General features: G+C 36.2%; 2 protein-coding genes, 1 long non-coding RNA gene and 1 pseudogene across 3 annotated transcripts; 2 read left to right on the top strand and 2 right to left on the bottom strand.

Moving 5' to 3' along the window:
- Positions 1-327: 327 nt before the first annotated feature.
- LOC120202827 (zinc finger protein 10-like) lies at positions 328-1,630 on the top strand. The gene has a single exon (XM_039203186.1). The coding sequence runs from the start codon at positions 643-645 to the stop codon at positions 1,486-1,488; it is 846 nt and encodes a 281-aa protein (XP_039059117.1). The 5' UTR covers positions 328-642; the 3' UTR covers positions 1,489-1,630.
- Positions 1,631-5,184: 3,554 nt separating this feature from the next.
- Positions 5,185-6,966, top strand: LOC120202826 (aldo-keto reductase family 4 member C8-like). Its single transcript, XM_039203185.1, has 7 exons — positions 5,185-5,390; positions 5,473-5,523; positions 5,625-5,701; positions 5,827-5,914; positions 6,000-6,275; positions 6,347-6,595; positions 6,700-6,966. Exons 1-7 carry the CDS (start codon positions 5,268-5,270, stop codon positions 6,784-6,786), a joined length of 951 nt encoding a protein of 316 aa, XP_039059116.1. The 5' UTR covers positions 5,185-5,267; the 3' UTR covers positions 6,787-6,966.
- A 144-nt stretch (positions 6,967-7,110) lies between these two features.
- Positions 7,111-16,976, bottom strand: LOC120202728 (annotated as a pseudogene).
- Positions 15,063-15,472, bottom strand: LOC120202825. The gene is made up of 3 exons (XR_005523754.1): positions 15,414-15,472; positions 15,201-15,262; positions 15,063-15,103 (listed from the first exon to the last, which is right to left on the bottom strand). It is a non-coding gene; the product is annotated as an uncharacterized LOC120202825 (long non-coding RNA).
- Positions 16,977-24,733: the final 7,757 nt, after the last annotated feature.

The raw sequence follows: 24,733 nt of genomic DNA, 5'->3' as shown, positions 1-24,733 counted from the left end.
GTCAAATAATGTCTTTGTTCCTCTCAATTTTTATATTTAAATACTTAATAGATCCTTATTCTTTTGATATAAAGTAATTTTGTCCCTCTCAACATTTGATCGTAACTCCATCCTTAGAGGTAGTGATAAATTGTATACGTTGGAATAATAAATATTTAAAAGTAAATATTAACTTTGTTCAGAAAAAAATATTAACTTTGATATCAAATTTACTCTCTCATTAATAGTTAAAAGTAATTAATTGATGATAGCTATCTAAGATAATAGGAAAAATAAAGGAATGATAATATAGTGTCCAAAGAAGACATGTATGTGCCATCTCTCTTGCTAAGTTTGTAGGTTGGATTTGAGTCAGAGACTCACAGTTTGTCTGTAAGCAGCTACATACATCCCAGAAGTAACTCCACCATTCAGGACCCACACTTGTAGTTTTGTAAGACATTCCTCCTCCCGAAGAAAACAACCATAGCTTCTTATATGCGATTAAAATCATCTTCCCCTAAGAAATTTAGATTCTAATATGTAGCTCTTTTAGCTCATCTTTTGGATTTGATTTAAACTTTTCTTTCACTCTTTCTCTTAGTCCAATCATCCCTCCTCGTTTAAGCTGTTGATTTCAGCGTTTTTCTATCGAAAGGTGCAATGGAGCAATCAAGGTATTGGACGTGGACAAAGGGGAGATCAGATGGTTTGAGTTCTCATGATCATCTTCAATCATCAACAAGCGTGGCTGCGTATTATGATTCATGGGAAGAGCAAGCTTTTGCAGAAGATGCAGCTGGGCCTCTCGGAGGATGTATATGGCCTCCGAGGTCTTACTCTTGCAGCTTTTGTGGGCGAGAGTTTAGATCGGCTCAAGCTCTAGGAGGTCACATGAATGTCCACAGGAGAGATAGAGCTAGGCTACAGCAATCCCCCCCTGGTGATCCCCACGATGATGATCATCAAAATCATCAGAATAAAATTCAGAATCCCTTTGTACCTTTGGGTTTTCAGTGCCAGCCTGATGAGGTTTGTAACTTTGTTTATAACCCTAGCCCTAATTCCAATCATGGAACTCATCTTCCACCTACTAAAGAGAATTGTCTTGAACCAACTTTAGTTCCTCCTTTCTCTTCACCAATGGTCCAAGAAAGCCCCAACAAGTCCCCAAAATCATTGTCAAACTTGGCAGCTGACAGATATTACCATTTCTCTGATCTAAGGGCTGATGAAGGAGACAAGAGTCCAAGAATCCTAGAATCTGAATGTAGGGTTAAAGCAGATTATGTCCAAACTACTGATTTGTCCGCAAGCTTGAATCTAGTTGTTCGAGAAACACGCCCCGCTACGTCTGGCAGTACACAAGACAACACCGTCGGGTGCAAGAGAAAGAGAACCGGTGATCATCATACACCCATGACCTTAGCCTTGTTCCTCAAACCGATTTCAGCTGAGGACGACATAGATCTTGAGCTAAGGCTTGGTCGTCGACCCAAGTTAAGGTAGTTTCATCACAAGACCATACTTCAATGTGGTCCTTTCTACAATGATCATAATGTTGTCTGTACGTGTAACCTCATGTGTCAACACATCCTTGCTTTGAGTTTGAATAATTACTCTCTCATGGTGTAACAAAAGTAATATATAATTGAAAAATGAAGGATTAAAAACACTCTCTTCTTATTATAGATAATACTTTATATCATCACCATGGATATGATTGAATTAGCTTGCTCTTTGGATCAGTTTTGACGGTATTGTAGATAGACGCAAAAGAAATTCAAAGGTCGATAATAACTATGCCTGTCTTTTCCATAGAAAGTTGCAGGCCTTGGTTTGATTTTCTAGGGTTTGTCTTCATTGAAACAACACGTGAATGTATATTCATTGACATTAGCTTCTATCATCTATTCTGATTTGGATTAAGACAATCTGCTTCATGTGCCAAGGCATGATTCTGTAAACTAAAAGGTACACAGCTGTATATATCAGTTGCATGTTGCAAATTCAGTAATAGGATGGAATGTTTTTGATATATTTGTGTGGGTTTTGACAAAAATGAATGTAAACGTTAGACAGCTAGTGAGAGAAGGGCTGCCTGCAAAAAAAAACTGCATGGAACGTCGTGATGACTGATAAGCTCTTTTTCCCATCACACACTGACATTCCACAAGCAATTTACAAAACTAAACACACAAAAACGCAACACTTGTCTAAGTAGATGAGATGGATATTCCAATTCAAAGCCATATGAATAAGGTCAGATGCATGGTAACATGCATTCCCTTTTCCTCTTCTCTTCTACTAGCTATTATCATATTATATATTTATCTTAAGATCTCACATAATTTGATCTAGTTGTTTATATTTCTCTCTCTCTCTCTCCTCTTTATAATCCTTCCAAATTTGCCACCAGGTCCGAGAATCATTACATTTAAGTATTGTAAAATGATATTACAATGTGCTTTTATTTATTTGTTTAATTATTGAAGAGAATATTATGCCACCACCTATATCCTCTATCTACGCATCTTTTGTTCCATTGTCTAATCTCTTAACAAACACACACACTCTTGTTTATTGCACAAGACGAGAGAGTTAAAATCCCGGAGGCCTAGGGGTTTAGGTATTTACTCAAAATCTGAAGCTTGATGGAACAACAAGAGCTTGAGTTTTGGATAGGTTTTAGAGGGGAAGCGTGGGGCTATAACTATAAAGCTAAGAGAATGAGTATACCAAAGGTATATAAAGGGATAGAGGACAAATTAGTTTCCATTAAAGAGGTAAAGCGTTGAAGGTTGTTTTAATGAGATTCAGGGCCTTTTTGCATGTGGACGATGCATGTGATGGTGAAAAGAGAGGAAAGTGAGATGGCTGGCTTTGGCTTCGACCAATTTCTATATGGGTGTAAGAAGGGTTTTAAAGGCGATTGGTTGGGTTTTGTCTTCATTGGGGTTTCGCCATTGCTTGATAACAACAACAAAGGGTACTGAGGGTCTGGTAAACTACAATACAGCCTAGAGTGTGGGTCAGAGTGGGGCTGATGAGAGTGTCAGCCAGAACATGTGTGGGTTGCAAATACCAAATTATTGTTTAAAAAGGAAAGAGAGAATATCGAGGAAGAAAATCCAGATTAATTTGTTTAGTATTATTATGACAGCTAAGAGTATATTTGCATGGAAACAAGCTCCCTTCACGAGCCACAATCAAAACTTATACCGACATTCATTCAACCGCCTTCTCTCTTCATCTTGCACCAATTATATTATATTATTTCAGTTTTTCTGTTCGACTCCCATCTACTACATTTAATATAAATATTTAATTCAAAGACTATTTTTAATATTTAAAATAATATTAAATATTGACATATTTCAACTTTAAACATTAGTAATAATAAAAAGTATAAAAACACTATTAAAAAATAAAAGGGGTTAAATTCGTTCATTTACCATGAATTTGTTTAATCTAAGGGTTATTGTTCTATTTTAGTATTTAAATTTTATTTTTTATTAAAACATATTTAATGTTTAGTTTAGATTTCAATTTGGTACTCTATTGCTGAAAAATTAACAGAACTATTGACGTAACATTTTTTCAATGATGATGTGATATTATCTTATGACGACATGTCAACATCACTGTTAAGTTTTTAACGGTGGGGTATCAAAATGAAATCTAAACTAAGTGTTAAATATAATTTAAAAAATAAAGTTTAAATACTAAAACAGAATAAAAATAATAATTTAGATTCTAAACATGTAATTTACCCTAAACAATAACACCCAATGGTTGCTTATGCAACGATATTAAACCAAACAATTAATCATTTTATTGACTAAGTTTTATGATTTTTTTAAAATGAAAATAGAAACCATTAGTTTTATTAGGAAAAAAGATAATATCTAATTTTTCAATCATACTTTTTATCTTTATAATTGAGGTCTTTATTTTTTTTGGATCTTTATAATTGATGCCCCTAATTTTTGTAATCTCACTTTTTACTTTTATAATTGAAACTCTTAATTGATGCCCCTAATTTTTATCTTTATAATTGAGGCCCTAATTCTCTTAATCTCACTTTTACCTTTATAATTGAAATCCCTAATTTTTTCAGTCGTACTTTTTACCTTTATAATTGAGGCTCCTAATTTTCAATCTCACTTTCTACCTTTATAATTGAGACCCCTATTTTTTTAATTACCTTTATAATTGAGGCCCTTAATTTTTTTAATCTCACTCTTTACCTTTATAATTGAGACCCTAATTTAATCATTTTCTATGATTTATTAATTTAATACTAAATTAATCATTCAAAGTAATAGAACATACTTTTATTTTATATGGACCTATTTTTTAGTTTCGCTCAGATCCCCGAGATTATCCGAGATGATTTTTTTCTAACATTACAATGAACATATAATTAGAAGATATCTCTATAACCATTAACACAAGAAATTAGTCACTTGAGATCATATAAGGACCATACAAAGAAAAAGTTAAAATTCATCCAAAAAAACTCATGCATAAGATAGATACAAACAAATCTGATTGTATTGGAAAACGAACCATAATAGGGGATCAAACTATTTAAAGATCATCGAAAACCACAAATCATAGTCGAGTGTCGTGAGAAAAATATCGTCGAATGCAAACCGCGTATACAAATCCAATCTGATAGTCCAAAGCATGATTACTAATAATCAATTGATCTAGTATGATGAGGCTTTAGACCCTCAAGTAAGGTTAGAGATTCGATCTATGACATTATAAATAAAACAAACTAGGTTGAATTGAAAGAGTCATCTTATAGTGAATTTTTAAAACATCTAATTCAAATTAATTAATTAATCAAATACCAGTAATTTAAAAAAATCACTTGATTAAATGTTGAAAATATTTAAGTCTAACCATTTATGTCTCAAATGTTAAATAAATTAGACCTTCTTCCTTAAATGTTGAGTTTAAATATTTAATAAACTTATATATATAAAGTTGATGTTTGATCTTGAGTCGGTTGTTGTGCATGTGTGTTAAAGATTTCACGTGAATGGATAACACCCGTATTAGCCACTTGGGTATAGTTCCCACTTTCCATCTGAAAACCCTAACGAACAATTAAAACCCCAATGCAGTCTCGACAAGTGTCAAACCTTCCCTAGAAAAAAATAGTAAAGAAAAAACAAACAACCCCAAAGGTGTTGGACAGTTGTAATTTGAAACATTTGGAATTGCTGTGTTTGCGTCATCTCTCTTCAACAACAACAACAACATTTGGTAGAGAAATGGCAGAAAATGGGATCAAATTCTTTGAACTAAACACAGGAGCTAAGATCCCTTCTGTCGGATTAGGTACTTACGGTGCCAAACATGGTGTTATCCAAAACACTGTCACTACTGCCATCAAGGTTTCTTTCTTCTTTCTCTCGTCTCTTTTTGTGTTTTTCTTCCACGGTTTTCAATTGAATTATCTTCTTTTTTTTAATTCAGGTTGGATATAGACATATTGATTGTGCTTCAATGTACAACAATGAGAAAGAGGTGATGTTTTTACATAAATCCAGCATTGTCTGTGCTTTGTGTGGGTGTCTCGAAAACATTCTCGTACTAACAAATTGTTTTGTGTCTGTGTTTCAATTCAGATTGGTTCTGCTCTCAAAAAAGTGTTTAACGAGGGTATGGTGAGACGTCAGGACGTATGGGTCACCTCAAAACTCTGGTTTGTGAGCTTGTTTTAAGCCATTTTTATTGGTCAAATTCTATAAAAGGTCCCTCTGCTATGCTTTCTTTTATAGCTTTAGTCCTACCATAATTTGATCATTTGGCATTACATTGGATTTTTAGGTGTACTGATCACTTGCCTGAAGATGTACCAAAGGCATTGAATAAAACTCTGCAGGATTTGCAACTGGACTATGTCGATCTCTATCTAGTATGTCTAACACATAAATTTGTGCATATAGAATTTAAGCGAAGAAAGGTAAAATTATGGTTGCTAATTGTGATGAATGTTGAAGATACATTGGCCCGTGAGTGCAAAAAGGGGAGCAATGGTTGTGAAGGGAGAAAATCTTACGCAACCAGACATCCCTGCGACATGGGGAGCAATGGAGGCACTCTATGATTCCGGTAAGGCTAAGGCTATTGGAGTGAGTAATTTCTCAGCAAATAAGCTCCGGGATCTATTGGAAGTGGCACGTATAACTCCTGCAGTCAATCAGGTGGAGCTTCACCCTGTATGGCAGCAGCCACAGCTGCATGAATTTTGTGATTCCAAGGGGATTCACTTGTCGGTACGAAACTGGCCCCCTGCCTTATGTTCGTCTTATTTTGAGCCTTGAGTTACTAATGTCTTCGATGTTAGGGGTATTCACCATTGGGTTCTCAAGCCGGAGAGAATGTGAGGAAGAAGGTGTTGGACAATCCTTTTGTTAAATGGGTGGCACAGGAAGTAGGGAAATCGGCAGCGCAAGTGGCGCTACGTTGGGGACTACAAATGGGTCATAGCGTACTTCCGAAGAGCATAAGTGAGGCGAGGTTGAAGGAAAACCTTGATGTAATTAACTGGTCTATACCTCAAGAGTTGCTTCCAAGGTTTTCTCTTATTGAACAGGCATGTAGTAACAGTTTCATTTGTTTTATGTTGCATATTGTAAGAATTACAGAATTTTATCTGAACAAGTCTTTTGATGATTCCTACGTTGTTGTGAGATTCAGGAGAAGTTAATAAAAGGCGAATCATTCGTGCACGAGTCCTACGGTGCATATAGGACTATGGAAGAACTCTGGGATGGTGAAATCTGAGGAAATATAGCAAGTGTTTGATTTGATCACTGTTTTTCTCTCTTTATGTATAATTTTCTTCCATGTTCATTGAAAATTCTTGGGATATAGTCATGTAGACAATCCACCCCTCCGCTCTAAACTTTTCTTTTAATTTCTTTTGTGTAATTTTAACTCATTATAATAAGAATCCTTCAGTAACCCCAGGTTTCTCCGTTTGTGTTTTGCTGGAAAAGAATAGCTCATCAATATTTGAATTGTGAGCATATTTGCTTAGTCTGTTCATTACATATGAATTGTGAGCATATTTGGAAGAACCAACAACCAACTAATATATGATAATACTTGTTTGAATTACCAACATATCCATTAAATCTGATGAGGGAGAATTGTACAGTGTTCTGTGCCAAGCATGATCCGGACAAAAAATCCGGAAACACAACAGGAAGGCAGAAAATGCGCAGACACATGAGCACTGCTGCTGTTCTATATTACAAAATATAGAAGATAATAGAGAGAACCAAGGAAAAGAAACAAAAACATTTCATTTCATCTCTCAGGGTTGGATTGGAGCAGATTATACTTGTGTTTGCAGAGGAAGATCCTTGTGGCTGTAAACAACCCCTTTGTCACCCTTCACCACCTGCCCACTACCACTCAATATCCTACATTTTCAACACCCATCTTCTTGTTACAACATCTACTATACACGAGCATATTTTAATCATAAACAACATCGAGTTAGTGGAAGTTGAGATCAATACCATCGAGTTGTTAAAAATCCTTCAACTCCCACTGGACCTCGGGCATGGATCCTGCTTGTACTTACTCCAACCTGTTAAAACCCATGCTTCAAAATAGAAACACTTCAGAAAATGTCCAACACAAGAAATTTCGGGAGATTGATTGATTACCTCAGCACCAAGTCCGAATCTTGCCCCACCGCAGAATCGTGTGCTTGCATTATGAAATACTGTGGCGCTATAACAAAAACGGACGGTGAATTGCAATAGCACCGACATCAACAACTTATTGCTTCTATGCACTCAAACATGACAAGCAAAAGAAATGAGCCATTACTTTATGAATAACTTCAGCCTAGATGTAGGCATACCAGTCTACTCTGTGCAAAAATGTTTCAGCAACTTTTCTATCTTCAGTGAGAATGCAGTCGGTGTGAGAACTGCAGAAAAAGCAAGTTATTTGAAATTCAGAGAACGGAAGCTAACAACTCAATGACATACATAAAGCAACGGAAAGTAAACAAAAAAGAATTCAAGAGACATGGCATGCCTTCCATGCCTGTGTATGTGGTCAATGACAGCCTCCACATCATCCACAATTTCAACTGTGCAAGCCAGTGAGCTATACTCATGATGTAATGATTGTGCCTCGGGAAGTTTTAACAAGGAACTCGCTCTTGGCCCACCATAAAGCGTAACACCTACATTTAACAGAACAGGTTTTACATGATCATGTAAAAACAATGCCATGAATACCGCCAAATCAATCGGATTAGCATATTAAAAAACTGTAAAGTGATGTATAATTTGAATGCACTAGGTTAGTTAAAAAGCCATTCATATAAGCATACCTTCAAGTCGGAGTTCCGCAAGAAGCTCATTGAGCAATCCTGTATTTGACAAATCCTGGTGGACTAGAAGCGTTTCCTGAACACAGCATAGTTAAGAAACTTCAAATAAACAAACTACATCAAGAAATAAGAGAATTGTGCAGGATAAAATTATAGCATGAAACAGAAAGGCATATGCATGAAATATGCCGTCTAACTATAGGAACAGAAGCAGAAATTTTGTGTAAAAAATGAAATTACCATTGTGTTGCATGCTGCAGGATAATCTATCTTTGCATTCAGAACAACTTTTTTGGCCATATCCTCATTAGCTGACTTGTCAACATAAACATGACAAACTCCATCTGCAATGAAAAGTTGAGAGTTCAGTTTGAAGCTCTACTTTGTAGTGCGTCAAAGATCCAAAATATTTTTCTTACCAGCATGGCCAAGAACAGGAATTTTCATCGAACTCTTAATTAGAGAAACAAGACTATTGCTGCCTCTGGGGATCACAAGATCTATCACATCGTCGAGCTGTGGCAAAATAGAATCACTTAAAAACCATCACGAATCAAAAATCTGTGATGAACTCAAAATCCTGCAGCTCACCTTAAGCAAATCAAGAATATCCTCTCTTGAAGCGACAAGTCCAATAAGTCTGTCTCCAATGCTCTCCTGCATGACTGAAGTAATGTTCTGATAATATATAAGAAGAAATCATTTCGAGGAGAAAAATAGTTCGAATGGTTAGTGAAGCTATCTGTTGAACCATAAGGGAAGAAAGGTAGTAAAATAATCACGAAAAAAGCTTTTAACCCAAAGATACAAAGAATAAAAGCAACCAAAGCTAGAGAGCATGTAGAACACAATAACTCTTCATGCAATTATCAAATAGAGCAGTGTTGAACTTCAATATCCCATGTTCCATCTAGCAAGAGAAAATAATGCACTAGACTCTGAAGTACAAAGAAGGAATGTGACTATAAAGAACACGGGCTTTCATAAAAGGCCAAATAGTAGATGATTTCTCACTGGACTATGACAAACAGTGGTATTCAACAGCAATGAACATGACATCTGGCTAAGTGTGCCTAGGATTAGGTGAAAAGTATTTAACACCATGAACTACCAACACCAGTTGGGTAATTATCCCTAAAGATGAAAGAGAAACTAAAGCCAAAAATTCAGAAGATATTATTAATCTCACAACACCTTGTAAGGTAAATGGTCGGTTACCTGAACAAGGGCATCAGGTCAAAACTCAAATATAATCAGCAGGACACATAGAGGACTAGATGTTTTCTCCAAGATGAGTCCAACAGCAAGCTGCACCAGAGGCAGTCAAAGTAAATGGTTAGTATGGTGATGGGGAAAGCAAATCGGCACACTCCATAAATTTTCTTTTTTTGAGGATTTCTTGCCTCTGTTTTCCTTAGAATACGACCAATAGGCTCTTCTATGTCAGCAATAACACGGATAGATTTTGCAAGAGCAGTAATCTTTAAAACAAAATGATTTATGAAATTTGAGCTTCTGCAAAAGAATTAATTGAACAAACTTGGATATCAAAGGCAGCAACACAGACAAAATAAGTATATATGTATGGATCAGCTTTGAGCCCGGGTCACTTGGTGGTCCACTGTAGAGGCCCTCCACATCACTCGACAAAACAAGAAGATCAGCTTTTACTTCCGCAGCTAAGAGACCAACCAAACTGTCATTATCCCAGAAGAAACCTGAAATAACACTTCCAATCAATTTGTCAGAAACAAAATAAGTAGACTGAAAGAAAGAATAGAACTAAGAAAAAAGGATGAAGCTTGAACTTGAAGGCCTTATGTCACGATTGCAAGAGAAGACCAGGACTAGGAGATTAGAATTGAAGAGAGGGAATTGGGGGAAATGGACGAGGAATTAGGGATTGAGAGAAAATAGATAAAGGGATTAGGGATTTCAATCTCTAATGAGAGGGCTGAAGGAAATTACCTGAAGCTGCAGCAGAAGAAGAGTTGGGCAGAGGAGATGGGCTCAAACGTGGATCCAGTCAACAGCCCAAAGGAGGAAAATATCCAACTGCAAGGAGTTTGTTAGAGAATTAGTTATACAGGTGTCCTCTTCTTATTTGCAATAGTACATTGTAATCAAATAAAAACTGTGTACTAAGGAATGAGAAAGATACCTGATGAATGAATTCTGATTTCTGAAATCTCTCTGCTTTTCTTTTCTAAAACCTTCAGTTCTTCTATTTTTCCTTCTCTATTCTCCTCAGTTCATAACAATTTGTATACAGAGCCTAATTTCCTGGCATTAGCAAACTGGGAAAACAGAAAAAGAATCAAGTTATGGCAGAGTCGGCTGAACTTACTGCCATTCAACAGCAGATTGAAGATTTATCAAAAAGGGTAGAACAAGCCAGTGATGAAACAAAACCTCCAAAATGGTGGGAGGAGCAAAACAACCGTCTAAACAATCTGGAATCGAAGATGAACGCCAATCAAGCCTATATAGAACAAGTCCTACAAATATTAACGGGGAGGAACGATGAGCAAGACATGACAAACTCAGAAAAGGAGCAGATTGCTACGCCTACTCAAACTAAGGTTGATGGAAAGAAACAGGTGATGGTGACAGTGATTAATGATAAGTCCATATTCTCGTACAATATGGATGAACCAAGTATCCTCAAATCTAAACCCTATGAGTCGTAAATGGATCAATCAAATATGAGGATGGAAAATCAAACAAAGGATAATAATGGGGCCAAAATGGTTCAGGGAGGGGCAGTAGGAAACACTGGATTTATACTTCCTAGGCCTAAAGTAGAGCTAAAGAATTTTGATGGAACTAATCCAAGGGGTTGGGTGCAAAAATGTCATAAGTTCTTTCACCTCTTTGGAATTCCTGAAGAGCAAAGAGTTGAGTTAGCTACAATGTATTTAGAGGGAAAAATTGAATCATGGTTTGATGGTTATATCATGCAAAAAAATCGAGTACATTGGCATGAGTTCGAAGCAGACTTATGTCATCGATTTAGTGATATGCAGTATGCAGATGTCATAGATGAATTTAGTAAGCTAATTCAAAAAGGAACAGTGGAAGAATACCAAATGAGGTTTGAAGAGCTGAAACCTTTCATTCTAATGCAGATCCAACCTTGGGGGAGGAATTTTTTGTATCCATTTTCATAAGTGGATTGAAGGAGGAGTTGAAACATAGGGTCAAAGCTCTCAACCCTAAAGAAGTAACTAAAGCTTGTAGGCAGGCGAAATTATATGAGATTTTAATGGAGTTTGAAAGCAAAAGACAGAAACAAAATTCAAGATTCCCACCCTATCCCACCCAAACAAATTTTAACAAACCTGCTGCTATTCCAACAACACAGAAAGTTCTACCAAATCCTCCTAATAAGAACAGTTTGCTGGAGTATCGCAGATTGAATAATTTGTGTTACAAATGTGGTGAACGATTTCAACCAGGCCACCAATGCAAGTTAAGACAATTGAATGCTATGGAGGAATTGGATAACCAGGAAGATGCAGTCATAACAGAAGAGGTTTTGGGAGATTCAAATGATAAAGATGAGAATCTGGAAATTTCAGTCAATGCTCTCACAGGTAGCATTGGGTATACTACAATTAGAATTCAATGCTTTGTCAAAGCCAAACCTCCCAATATTCTTATTGACAGTGGCAACACACACAGCTTTATCACTCCTAAGTGGGCTAAAGCTGGTATTGAGTTAGTTTCAACTCAACCACTAGCCATTACAGTTGTTAATGGTGAGAAATTATTCAGTTCCGCTAAGAGCAATCAATTATGTTGGATTATGCAAGGCCATCAATTTTTCATGATTTTCGGGTACTTAATCTAGGAGGCAGTGATATGGTTCTTGAAGTTGATTGGATGCGCAAATATAATCCAATCCTTATGGATTTTAATGCCATGACTATTACTTTTGAGAAGGAGGGACAACAATTATCTATTCAAGGACATCAAACACCATTCCTTATGAAAATAGTTTCTAATGACAAAATGCAAAAAGATTACTGCCAAGGATCCAGATTTATTGGGAGAAATTTATTTCCTAACTATGGAAACTGATGAGTAGCAGGTACCTCATGAGCTACAACCATTATTAGCAAAATTTGCAGGAGTTTTTGATGAACCTAAAGGATTACCTCCTAAACGAGTACACGACCATTCAATTATACTTAAACCGGGTGCAGCCCCGGTCAATTTGCGGCCTTACAGATTTCCACATCATCAAAAAGCAAAGATGGAAAGACAAATTTCTGATATGCTAGCAGCTTCTGTCATTCAAGCAAGCAAGAGCCCTTTTGCCTCACCTTGCTTACTTGTTAAGAAAAATGATGGTTCTTGGAGATTTTGCATCGATTATAGACAATTAAACAATCAGACAGTAAAAAATAAGTTTCCAATACTAGTGGTGGAGGACTTATTAGAAGAATTACATGGAGCAACCTATTTTTCTAAGTTTGACTTAAGGTCTGGCTACTGGAAGATTCGAATTCAGCCTACAGACATCTACAAAACTGCCTTTCGCACTCATCATGGACATTTTGAATTCAAGCTAATGCCCTTTGCTCTAACTAATGCACCTGCTACATTTCAATCTCTTATGAATGATCTGTTCACTCCCTATTTGAGAAAGTTTGTTCTGGTATTTCTTGATGATATATTAGTGTACAACACTACATTGTCTGCTCATGCACTACACTTGAGAAAAGTTTTGGAAATATTGACTCAACATCAGCTATATGCTAAGAAGAGTAAATGTTACTTTGGCCAACCACAAGTGGAATATTTAGGCCATATTATTAATGCTCAAGGGGTTTCCACTGATCCATCAAAAATTGTTGCCATGAAAAATTTGCCAATTCCTCAAAACTTAAAATCTCTTAGGGGATTTTTGGGGCTAACATGCTATTATAGAAGGTTCATCAAAGGCTATGGTGCACTTAGTCAGCCACTTACAATGATGTTAAAAAGGATGGTTTTACATGGACTCCTACAGCATTGACAGCCTTTAATCAATTGAAGGAAGTATTGTGTAAGGCTCCAGTTTTGGCTCTTCCTGATTTCACTAAAGAATTTTGTTTAGAAACTGATGCAAGCTCATAAGGTATAGAGGTTGTTTTATCCCAAGGAGGTCGTCCTTTGGCTTACCTTAGCAAAGCTTTAAGCCCTAAAAACATGGACCTTTCTATCTATGAGAAGGAATATTTGGCTATTTTGTTGACAGTTTCGAAATGGCGATATTATCTTGAGTGTGGTCCGTTTATCATTAAAACAGACCACAAGCCTTTGAAATATTTGTTAGAGCAGAAACTCACAACAACAATTCAGAAGAAAGGATTGACTAAATTGTTGGGTTTGGACTAAACAATTCAATATAGAAAAGGGCGTACTAATGTTGTGGCTGATGCTTTGTCAAGACAATTTGTGTAGGTGGGTGAGTGTCAAAAGATGGGTGCCATGATTATAATTCCGACTTGGGTTAAGGACATTGAACAAAGCTATGAAAATGATGTTGATGCTAAAGAATACATTCGAGCAGTAACTATTAACACTGCTAATGTTCCAAATTGGAAGTATTCAAAGGGGGTGTTGCGTTACAAAAACAGAGTTTATGTCGGACAGTCTGGTGCTTTACGATTGAAGATACTACAGATTTTACATGACTCTCCTCATTTTGGGCATTCGGGTATTCAAGCTACATGTCAGCGGGTGAAATCTTATTTTTATTGGCCTAAGCTTAAAAGCATGGTCTCTAATTATGTACAAAAATGTGAAGTCTGCCAACGCACTAAGGTGGAGCATGTGGCTAAACCTGGGCTGCTACAATCAATTTCAATTCCTCAATAAGCATGGGAGGTGATAATTATGGATTTTATTGGTGGTTTACCTAATTCTTTGCATAAGAATTGCATTTTAGTAGTAATGGATAAACTGACTAAATATGCTCATTTTTTAGCACTTTCTCATCCCTATACTGTGATGGAAGTAACTAAATTATATTTACATCAGATTTATAAGCTTCATGGTCAGCCTAAGATGGCCATTTCAGATCGTGAAAAGACCTTCACTAGTCTTTTTTAGAAAGAACTAATGAAGCAGTTGGGAACCAGCACACTCTTTAGCACAACTTACCATCCTGAGACGGATGGTCAAACTGAGAGAGTGAATCAATGTCTTGAGCAGTACTTAAGGGGTCTGTGTTTCGTAAAACCTACTCAATGGGAAAGATGGTTACCTCATGCTGAATGGTGGTACAATACAAACTATCATACAACACTTAAAATTACCCCTTTTGAGGCACTCTATGGATATAAACCCCCTACAATGTTATGGTATTCTGAATCTAATGTCAACAGTGTTCAGACATTATTACAAGACAGAGAGCCAGTTACAACAAGCCCAGAACCGTATGAAACAACAAGCTGATAAAAATCACAGTGAACGAATATTTGATGTGGGAGAAGAGGTGTACCTGAAACTGCAACCATATCGGCAGACTTCCCTGGCAATCAGAAAAAACTTGAAGTTAGCAGCCCGTTTTTATGGCCCTTACAAAATTCTCGAAAAGATTGGTGAGGTTGCTTATAAAATTGGACTTACAAAAAACTGCTCAAATACATCCTGTTTTCCATGTCAGTCTCTTGAAGCGGAAACTGGGAGAGAAGACAGTGGCTTCATCAGACCCTCCTCAGGTAATAGATGATGGGCAACTGAAAGTATTTCCTGAGAAAATTTTAAGCAAAAAAATTATCAAACGAGATAACCGTGTTGTTACTGAATTATTGGTTCGTTGGACGAATTTAAGTGCTGAAAACGATACCTGGGAAGATTATACAGTCTTGCGTGCCCAGTTTCCTGAATTCGATCCTTGGGGACAAGGATCTGCTGATGGAGGGGGTATTGTCACGATTGTAAGAGAAGACCAGGATGAGGAGATTAGAATTGAAGCGAGGGAATTAGGGGAGGGATTGAGAGAAATGAGATAAGGGAATTAGGGATTTCAATCTCTAATGAGAGGGCTGGAGGAAATTACCTGGAGCTGCAGCAGAAGAAGAGTTGGGCAGAGGAGATGGGCTCAGACGTGGATCCAGTCAACAGCCCAAAGGAGGAAAATATCCAACTGCAAGGAGTTTGTTAGAGAATTAGTTATACAGTTGTCCTCTTCTTATTTGCTATAGTACATTGTAATCAAATAAAAACTGTGTACTAAGGAATGAGAAAGATACCTGATGAATGAATGAATTCTGATTTCTGAAATCTCTCTGCTTTTCTTTTCTAAAACCTTCAGTTCTTCGATTTTTCCTTCTCTATTCTCCTCAGTTCATAACACCTTAGCTCTAAAGGGCCGCATTAATATCCTAGATATGACGAATGCAAAAATATGTTGGAACACTAACATTCTTGGTTATAAGAGAATGAACAACAAAGAATGATTCAAACTAGGGGGAAAGGAATTGTGTACCTCGTAAGGTGCTCTTCGAGTGCTGACTGCATCATTCTCATTGAAAACAGGAACAACTTTTATCGCTAATAATGATTTCACTGTTCAGAGAGTTGCGTTCTGAAGCTATCATTCCTAAAATCAGTATCCGTTACAAGATGTTGTGAAGAAGTAACATCAAGCTGCATAAAGATTTGAGTTGCACATTAAAGCACGTGAAACATAAAGAAAAAGAAAAGAAAAGAAATCAATAGGCTGCTAAATGCAGAATAAAATAAATCTAGAGACCTATTCATTTTCACCTGGCTAAACAAAGTGTCATAAAGAGCCATTAAGCTACTCTGACCGACAGCAGCACAAGCCTTGTCATCAAGTTCAACTGGTGAACTTTGAAGGTCAGCCAAGCTACGACACGAAGATCAAATCTTTTTAATTCAAAGTCTCTGAAAATGCAATAATTGATCAGTGTTCCTGACACAAAAAGGAAAAAAAATGAAAAAAGGGTTTTGAAGGAATGGAACCTGCTATTAACCAATTTCCTGTATCTAAGCCTTTGACGACCAAGACCAACAGCACCTGAAGTAACTAAAACAATCTCATAGCCTTGAGAATTTAGTTCCTTAAGCTGCAAGCAACAAATTCATTCAAAACAAAATTAACACTTTGATTAGCCATAAAATCCCTTTCCTAGAGAGAGAAAATCCTAAATGGAACATCAAAATCAAAATTTCATCTTTCCCATTGTACCCTTCTACTCTTTGATTATTTACCTGTTCACATAAAGCTCCAAGCCTCCCCACTGCTAATCTCCCATCATGTCGAGTCACCACGGCTGTTCCCACCTGTGTTAATCAAAATCCATAAATCAAATTCCTCCCTCTTATTCAAAAACACCAAATCGAGACCACATTATCAAAAACAACAAAAAGCAATATAAAGTTTAATTTTTTTTGGGGGAGGGGGGTGGTGAGAAAACAGAAACCTTGACAAATACATGAGTCATAAAAGCTGGTAGGATCCATGGAGGGAGAATGAGAGTGGCAGAGAAGAGAAAGGGAGAGGGGAATATGCAAAGAAGATGAATGAGGCACGTCCAAGTAGTTTCGAATCAGTGATAAAGAGTGCTCCAAAACTTGAGGAGAACGCTAATAGTATAGTTATTTTGATGATAAATTTGTTGGCATACAAAGTTTGAAGTCATGAATGATATTGGGAAAATCTTATCAGATATAAGAAATAAACTGACCTTAACGACCAAACGCTTGACATTTTCCATGCAAGCTGCTCGATCAGTTTCCATGATTGTTAAGGGACAAAGCGTAGTTCTTCAGATATTCGATCAGCTAATATTGTGATTTTGTTTCTTCAGACTGGAATTTGTTGGTGTTGTTTTGGGGAAGCAGGATGGTGGGGGCAATGGCTGAAAGATTCCGATCACCGGAGTACATGCATCAAGAATCACCAACGACGAACTGGTAGTTATAACAGTTCAAGAACTAAAAGTAAAGTAAGAGAGCCAAGCACAAAACGAAAAGTATTTCTTTATTACTGAAAATAATTCCATGAGCCCAATCACTCTAAACACAACAACATATATAGCTCAATATCAAAGCCAAACCGTCCCAACTGACCAACTAATCTGCAGTTAGTTTTATCTAACAGTTTACACTAGTCTGATAATGGCCATCTATTTTCATTTCAAGGCGTGAGAATTAGCGCTTTGGCTGCTTTTCATCTTGTGGGAAAACAACGTCCGAATTTGTCTGCTTCCTCCATCGCTACATTTCTGAGCCCACACCTATTGTTCAGGCTTTTCATCTCAGCCTTCAAATACATACACACATATAGTTGTTGGGCCATAACACCCCATCCTATAGCTTTGGGCTACACCGATTCAACTCTTTGGTTGGGGACTCCATACCTCTTACATATGCAGAGCGGTATTTAAATAGCGTTTACGGTCTCGTCGCGTGTATCGCAATTGTGGACATAACGGATGTCATTGCGGTTAGTGCGGGTGTCACGGTCGTGATTTTTTTTTTAAATTTTGTATATTTATCCTAAAACATAATAATTATAATTATAATGGTAAGGAATCATTTTTAATGACTTTTAGAATGTTTTCTAAGCGAAAATGACATAAATATATATATAGATATATAAACACTATAAGCAAGAAAAATAACACATACCTCATGCAATAATTAAAGTAAGAAAACAATCTTCATTGAAACAATAATATAAAAATATGATGTACAATAATTAAAACAACATATAATTCATGCAACCTAACTATGTTAAGATGTTCAAGGCTCTTCATTATAAATGTCTCTCTTTTAGTCTGAAACCAATCAAATAAAATAAATTAAAATTGTAAAAAATATTAATTAACTAAATGACATAGAGAAATAGATTCTTTTGGTAGGTAAAACATACATTAAAAATGGGGTAGTAGTAGTTTCACCAATTAGTGGAATGACGAGGAAGATCCTTCACCTTAAAAGTGATCTTTACTTGATCTATGTGGCCTTTGTATAAAAATATATCCAAAAAATGTAACATTTTCTCCTTGATTTTCAAATAATTGAGATGGAGGATATATTTGAGGAGGAGGATACATATGAGATGAAGGTGGGTGATACATCGGTAGCGGAGGGTACATTTGAGGCTGATATGACATACCATAATGAGGAAATGGTGGATAATAATTGTGTGAATGTTGAAAATATGAAAATTGCCCTAGTGGATAAAAACCATGAGTGTTAGTAGATGAATCACTATACCCAAGGTTACTAGAAGTCGATCTCCTACCGGAAAAAGAACCTTCAAAAGTACTCTTTTTGGTGCATTTCCTTTTTCCTTTAGATTGAGATCTGGATTCATTTCTTTATCTACTAGATGCAATAGATATATTTCCTCCAAATTCTGACCTTTCATGAAACTGTCCACTACCAGAATGAACTTCATATTTCACTCTATACCAATCAAAAGATCTAATTTCACCTTCATCACCACTCTATCTGTTATCGTCATCAATTGGACTTAAATCTCCAACATCGAGTCCACCACTTTGACTTGGCGTTGCACTAAAACTTGAATGGGATAAATGTTGTTGTTGAGTTTGATCATTAATATTCATTTATTCATCTGAGGTATCGACATGCAACACATCGACATTTTCACCATCTAATAATAGATTCTCTCTCTCCTAAAGCCATTATGATAGTGGATCAAAATATTCAAAGATGTAATCAAAGCTGATAGGATTGTAACTAGCGTTTATATCATCAATGCACATTCTTTTTTGATGCCTCATTTTAAGCCTCATATTGTAATATGTAAACACTAGTGTCTCAAGCTTTTTGTACTTCAACATGTTTCTTGATTTGGTGTGAATATAGTTGAATGTGCTCCAATTTCGTTCACAATTTGATGCAGAAGTTGTTTGACTAAGTACTTAAATTGATAATCAGTTGCATAATATTATTTAAATTTCAAACTAATATTAAAATGTGTCATATATCATCCATCACTCAGTTGCATAATATTATTTAAATTTCAAACTAATATCAAAATGTACAATATAATTAAATAATATAAAGTAAATAATTTAATTAACTATTTACTCGGATTCATTTGATTTCAGGCTCTTTGTGCTTGTGGAGTACCGAATGTCTCGCGTTTACTTTGAAATAGTAACAATTGCATAAATAAAAGTTTAAGTAAAAAAGAAAAAATATAATTCAATTTCAAATTATTTAACTAAGTTACAAATACAATACTTGAATCTAACCTGATTAACCATTTTGATTTGATTATCAATAAAATGTTCTAATATTTCAATCATTGATCTTGTACCTTATAATGTTCCTGCTAATACATTCTCAGAATGCTCCACCCCAAATTAAAATTGAGGATTGAGGAAATAATCTAATCATAGTTTATAAGAATATGCTCAATTCATTATTGAGGAAATAACTCTTAATTATATGAAATATTTTATCTTACCAACTGAATGCAAGTCGGAATGCATAAAATTCCAGCCATTGTCAATAATTCTTTCATACTCGGTGGAATATTGACAATTTTAATTAATTGCATGTTTGGCTCTATCAACGACCTCATAAGTAAAGCCCATGGTTGGGTTTTCATCACAATCCACAAGCATCAACAATTTGACTAGAGGTTCGTAAACTTTAATGATATCAATGGTTTTTTTTCCAAAAATCTTTTCTTAATACAATTTTTTTGGTTTCGTAAGCCGATCTTGATTTTTGTTGTCCCTATTTTGATTCTCTAAATTCTATATTTTTATAATAAAAAAATCAATAACATAATTTAACTTATTTAAAAATTGAAACTAATAAAATCATTAAATATTAACTAATTATAAAAAATACTAACTTTTGAGTTAAACATTTCTCTCGGCCCTTGTTTTTGCCTTGTTATCTCCTCAAGTTGTATGAAATGAGTAGTGAATCGATTAAGAGCGGGGCGAAGAATCTGCTTAACGTGAGTATACTTTTTTCATCAAATCAACAGTCCAAATGTGATTATATATATGAAGTCACTTTCTTTGCTTCCTCTAAAACTTTTGTTACGTTACACTTTTTTCCAATATCCTCACGACATAAATCTAAGCATTGAACTGCCCATGAGGTCCAATAAAGATGGCTTCTTTTCAATATTAATCCTTTTTCAGCGGCTTTCATTATTGTCTCATTGTCATTCACTATTTGGATATTGTACTATTCCTCCAATTTCTTACACAACTTTATCTAGCAAATTGTAGTAGAATTATGCATCTCTACTACGAACGCTTGATACATCCACAGGTTTCCAAAATACCAGGAGCTATGTTGGAGATGGTAGTGCTATTGAGTTTTGGGAGGACAATTGGACTAAGGTTCCTTCGTTAAAAGCGACGTTTCCCCGAATTTTTTCTGTCGCTGTTAGAAAATCAAGAAAATTAGATCATTTGGTTCTAAGCAAAATAGAGTTTGGCATTGGAATATAGAGTTGCATCGGCCATCGTTTGATTGGGAGATTCCCATTTGGGATGAGCTTACCATGGTGATAAATGTTTTAGGAGGCGGTAGCGAGTCACACGATCATCTAGTATAGAAACTCTCTGGAGATGGTATATATTCCTTTAGAAGATTTTATAGTAGTGTTGTGTGTGAAGGACTTGACAAAGATCCGGTGTAGAAATTAGTTTGGGTAAACCTCGCCCCACCCAAGGTGGAGGCCTTTGTGTGGAGACTAGTGCTCCAAAGGGTCCTGACTCTTTTTGAATTAGAAAGCATGGTATTTACGTTGTATCTAACGTTTGTGTGTTGTGTCACAAAGAGGTGGAATCAGTTGATCATTTGTTTTGTCATTACAGCATAGTTTTGTAGATCTGGAAAAGGTGGTGCTCCCACTGATCGATCATGTTTATTGTTCTGGGTAGTATAAAATGTCTCATCTGTTCTTGGGCTTCGCAGCCGGTTAAGAGAGCATCGAGGCCAATATGGAACATGGCCCTATTTGAAATTGTGGTCTATTTGGTTGTATCGGAATGACATTTTGTTTAATGGTAAACCTTGTTGTGTATTAGAGTATCTAGAAACACGATTGTATTCTAGAATATGCAATGTGTGCATATGCTCCTAATATGAGCATTGTATGTGTGAGTGAGTTGTTAAAGTTTGTTATGAATGTTGGAGTCTGTTTTGAATTTGTTATAGAGGTAGAGTAAACTTGAAGGCACATCTATTATATAAGCTGGTGTAATAAAGAGTATTTCATGCCCATTAATAAAAGCTTCATTTTGTCATCTCCTCCATGACATCTTTCTCACATGGTATCATTCGCCAAAGATCCTGACATCGCTTTCTCTTCCACAGTTGCGCCGACAATTGAGTTCCTTTACTCTCACTTTCTTTCTTCTCCAAAACTCTCACCTCGTCCTCTTATTTTTCTCCGATCGTTCTCCCTTTCTCACTTGAAAAGAGAGGTTGATTCGCGTATTCTAAAAACCTATTTGTCGGAACCATCTTTTGGTGGGGCCCAGAATTGGGCTTCGACTTGAAATAAAAGTGTTAGAGTCACCACCGACCATTTTAAAATAAATTTAGGTAGGTCGGACACCGTCTTACCTGATCTACGTTGTACCAGAAACGTGTCGGGTTCGGGAGTCGGTTACGGTCAAGGAAGGATTAGCACCCTTGAACCGCCCTTTCGGTACCAATTAATTTATCGGTTGTCTTAATTTGCGAAAATTAAAAAATTTAAATTTAAAAACTTTTAATTCGAATTAATTACCTCTGATTTGTTGGAGTTTCTCAGGGATGGCGGAAAAGATTTAAGAATCCTCTATTTGCACTTTAGTCCTCGGTATATAAATACCCAAAATCATTATTCTCCCCTTCATTCTCACCATTTTCTCAGATATCATCTCTCTCAAATGAGAGAAAAGCTCCCTAGCTCTCTCAATGCCCTCTCATCAGCTGATGAACGACCACCGACCACCACCACTCTGACCGCCGACTCACCTTACCCCCGAGATCCCGATTCTAGCCCCGAAATACCGAGAAAACACCTAGATCGGAGCAGATCTAGCCATGAAGTTATTGTTCCTTACCCTTTTTCCGACGATTCCTTCTCTTCCGGGGGAGCTTCTCCGATTTAGTTTTCACATATTTTGCTTGATTTTTGTTGTGGGGCTTCGGCCTTTGGTGTATAAGTTTGATGATGTTCTTTTTTTTTGGGTTGTTGGTTACTGTTTTTGTGGCACCGTTTATGGATCTGGATGTTCTCGGTTCGTTTTCTGTGTTATGTTTTTTGGTTTGGTTGTGGTTGTTGTTGTTTTGTTCACTGTTAATGTTGTTCTGTTTGTGATGACGACTCGATGTTGTGGGTATTTTCCGATGATATCCCGGTTTTCTCTTGTCCCCCTTGGTCGTGTTGATATCGCGGGCTTTTATAGCCCCGATGTGCTTGATGTTGGCCCCGAAATAGTTGGGATTATGGCTGTTGCGCCCGATCTTCTCGAGCATGTGTGATCGTTCATCCCGGGATGGGTCAGTGTCGGGATGTTTGGCCGGCCGTTTCGCCTTTTGACTATTATGTTACCTCTGTGTGGCACCGTTGCAATCTGTGTTGACCTAAATAATATCTTAGGGTTTTGTCAACCCTAATCCTCTATTACGGAACTATGACATACGCTGGAACCCTAATCTAACCTCTGAGTTGGGTCAGGCCCAACTTGGCTCTCTTGGACTTATTTTTGGATCTGGATCACAAAACAAAACAAAACAAATTAATTTAATTTAAATTAATAAAATGAAATAAAATAAAATAAAATAAAATAAATATTAATAATAATATATATTATATAATATATATAAGTTTCAAAAAATATAAACTATATATTATATTTAAAAACATTTTCAAAACTATATTATATAGTTTTCAAAAATGATTTTAAAAACATTATATAAGTTTTCCAAATTTTTTAAAACTATAGATATTATATAAATTTTCCAAAAATTTTCCAAAAATGTTTTTTACAAACTATATATTATATTTTCAAAATGATTTCAAAAGTATATACTATATAATTTTCAAAATGTTTTAAAACTTATATATTGTATATAAGATATAAGTTTTTAAAAATCGTTTTAAAAAAACTATATAATATATATTTCAAAAAATATTTTTTGAAAACTATATATATTATATTTTTCAAAAACATTTTTTAAAAATTATACTATATTACTATAATAAAAATAAATAATTAAAAAGCCCAAATATGGACGAAAATGAGTGACTACAGCTGCCCCTCTTTGTTCTTTTTCGTGGAATAAAAAATAGGACAAAGATAAAAAGACACAAGTTTCCGTCCGGTGGAGTTGAAGATTGAATAGAATAACTCCTTGTCGAATGGTATTTCGAATGGCTCCTTCGTCGTGAAGTCGTGTCCATCCTAAAATGATATTGAATTGAAGCCGTAGTTCGGGATTTGAATCAGGATGCGACTTCTCGTTTCCCTTCGGTCTTCTTCTCGGTTTAAAGACCTTGTTTGGAAAATTCGAATGAAAAGTAGTTCCTTGATTCTACCATGTGGTTGATAATTCATTGAGCTGTATGAAAGCGAACTCGAAGGGTCTTCGTTGACAGATAACTTTTCTTGATTTAAGCTATGCTGCCGGGAAACGTTTTCCTTGTTTCTGAGGCACGGTTAACCCGGGTTTTCTTCTCGACTTGAAAACCTTGATTGCAATCGGACAGTAGTGTGATGTGTCATCGAGCTTAATGGAGTCGAACTCGACAAATTTATCGACATATAGCCCATCTTGCCTTGAGCTATGCTGTAAATTTGGTTTGCCTCTGAGCTAAACGTAATCGAACTCGGAGGTCTCCGATTGGCAGATAACCCTTCTTGACTTAAGATATGCTGAAAATAACGTGCCCTCGAAGCTGAGTGTAATCGGACTCGAGAGTCTTTGGAAGATAGCCCTTCTCGGCTTAAGATATACTACAAATGATATGCCTTGGAGCTGAGCGTAGTCGAACTCAAAGGTCTTTGGTTGGCAGATAACCCTTCTCGATTTAAGGTATGCTGCAAATGATATGCCTTGGAGCTGAGCGTAGTCAAACTCGAAGGTCTTTTGATGACAGATAACCCTTCTAGCCTTGAGTTATGCTGTAAATGATGTGCCCTCGAAGCTGAGTGTAATCGAACTCGGGGGTCTTTGGCAAATAGCCCTTCTCGACTTAAGCTATACAGCAAATGATGCACCTTGGAGCTGAGCGTAGTCGAACTCGAAGGTCTTTGGTTGGCAGATAACCCTTCTCGATTTAAGTTATGCTGCAAATGATATGCCTTGGAGCTGAGCGTAGTCGAACTCGAAGGTCTTTTGGTGACA

The sequence above is a fragment of the Hibiscus syriacus genome, unplaced genomic scaffold (genome assembly GCF_006381635.1).
Source record: "Hibiscus syriacus cultivar Baekdansim isolate YM2019G1 unplaced genomic scaffold, ASM638163v2 tig00009009_pilon, whole genome shotgun sequence".
NCBI classification, from domain to species: Eukaryota; Viridiplantae; Streptophyta; class Magnoliopsida; order Malvales; family Malvaceae; genus Hibiscus; species Hibiscus syriacus.
This window is presented reverse-complemented; position numbering and strand designations above follow the sequence as displayed.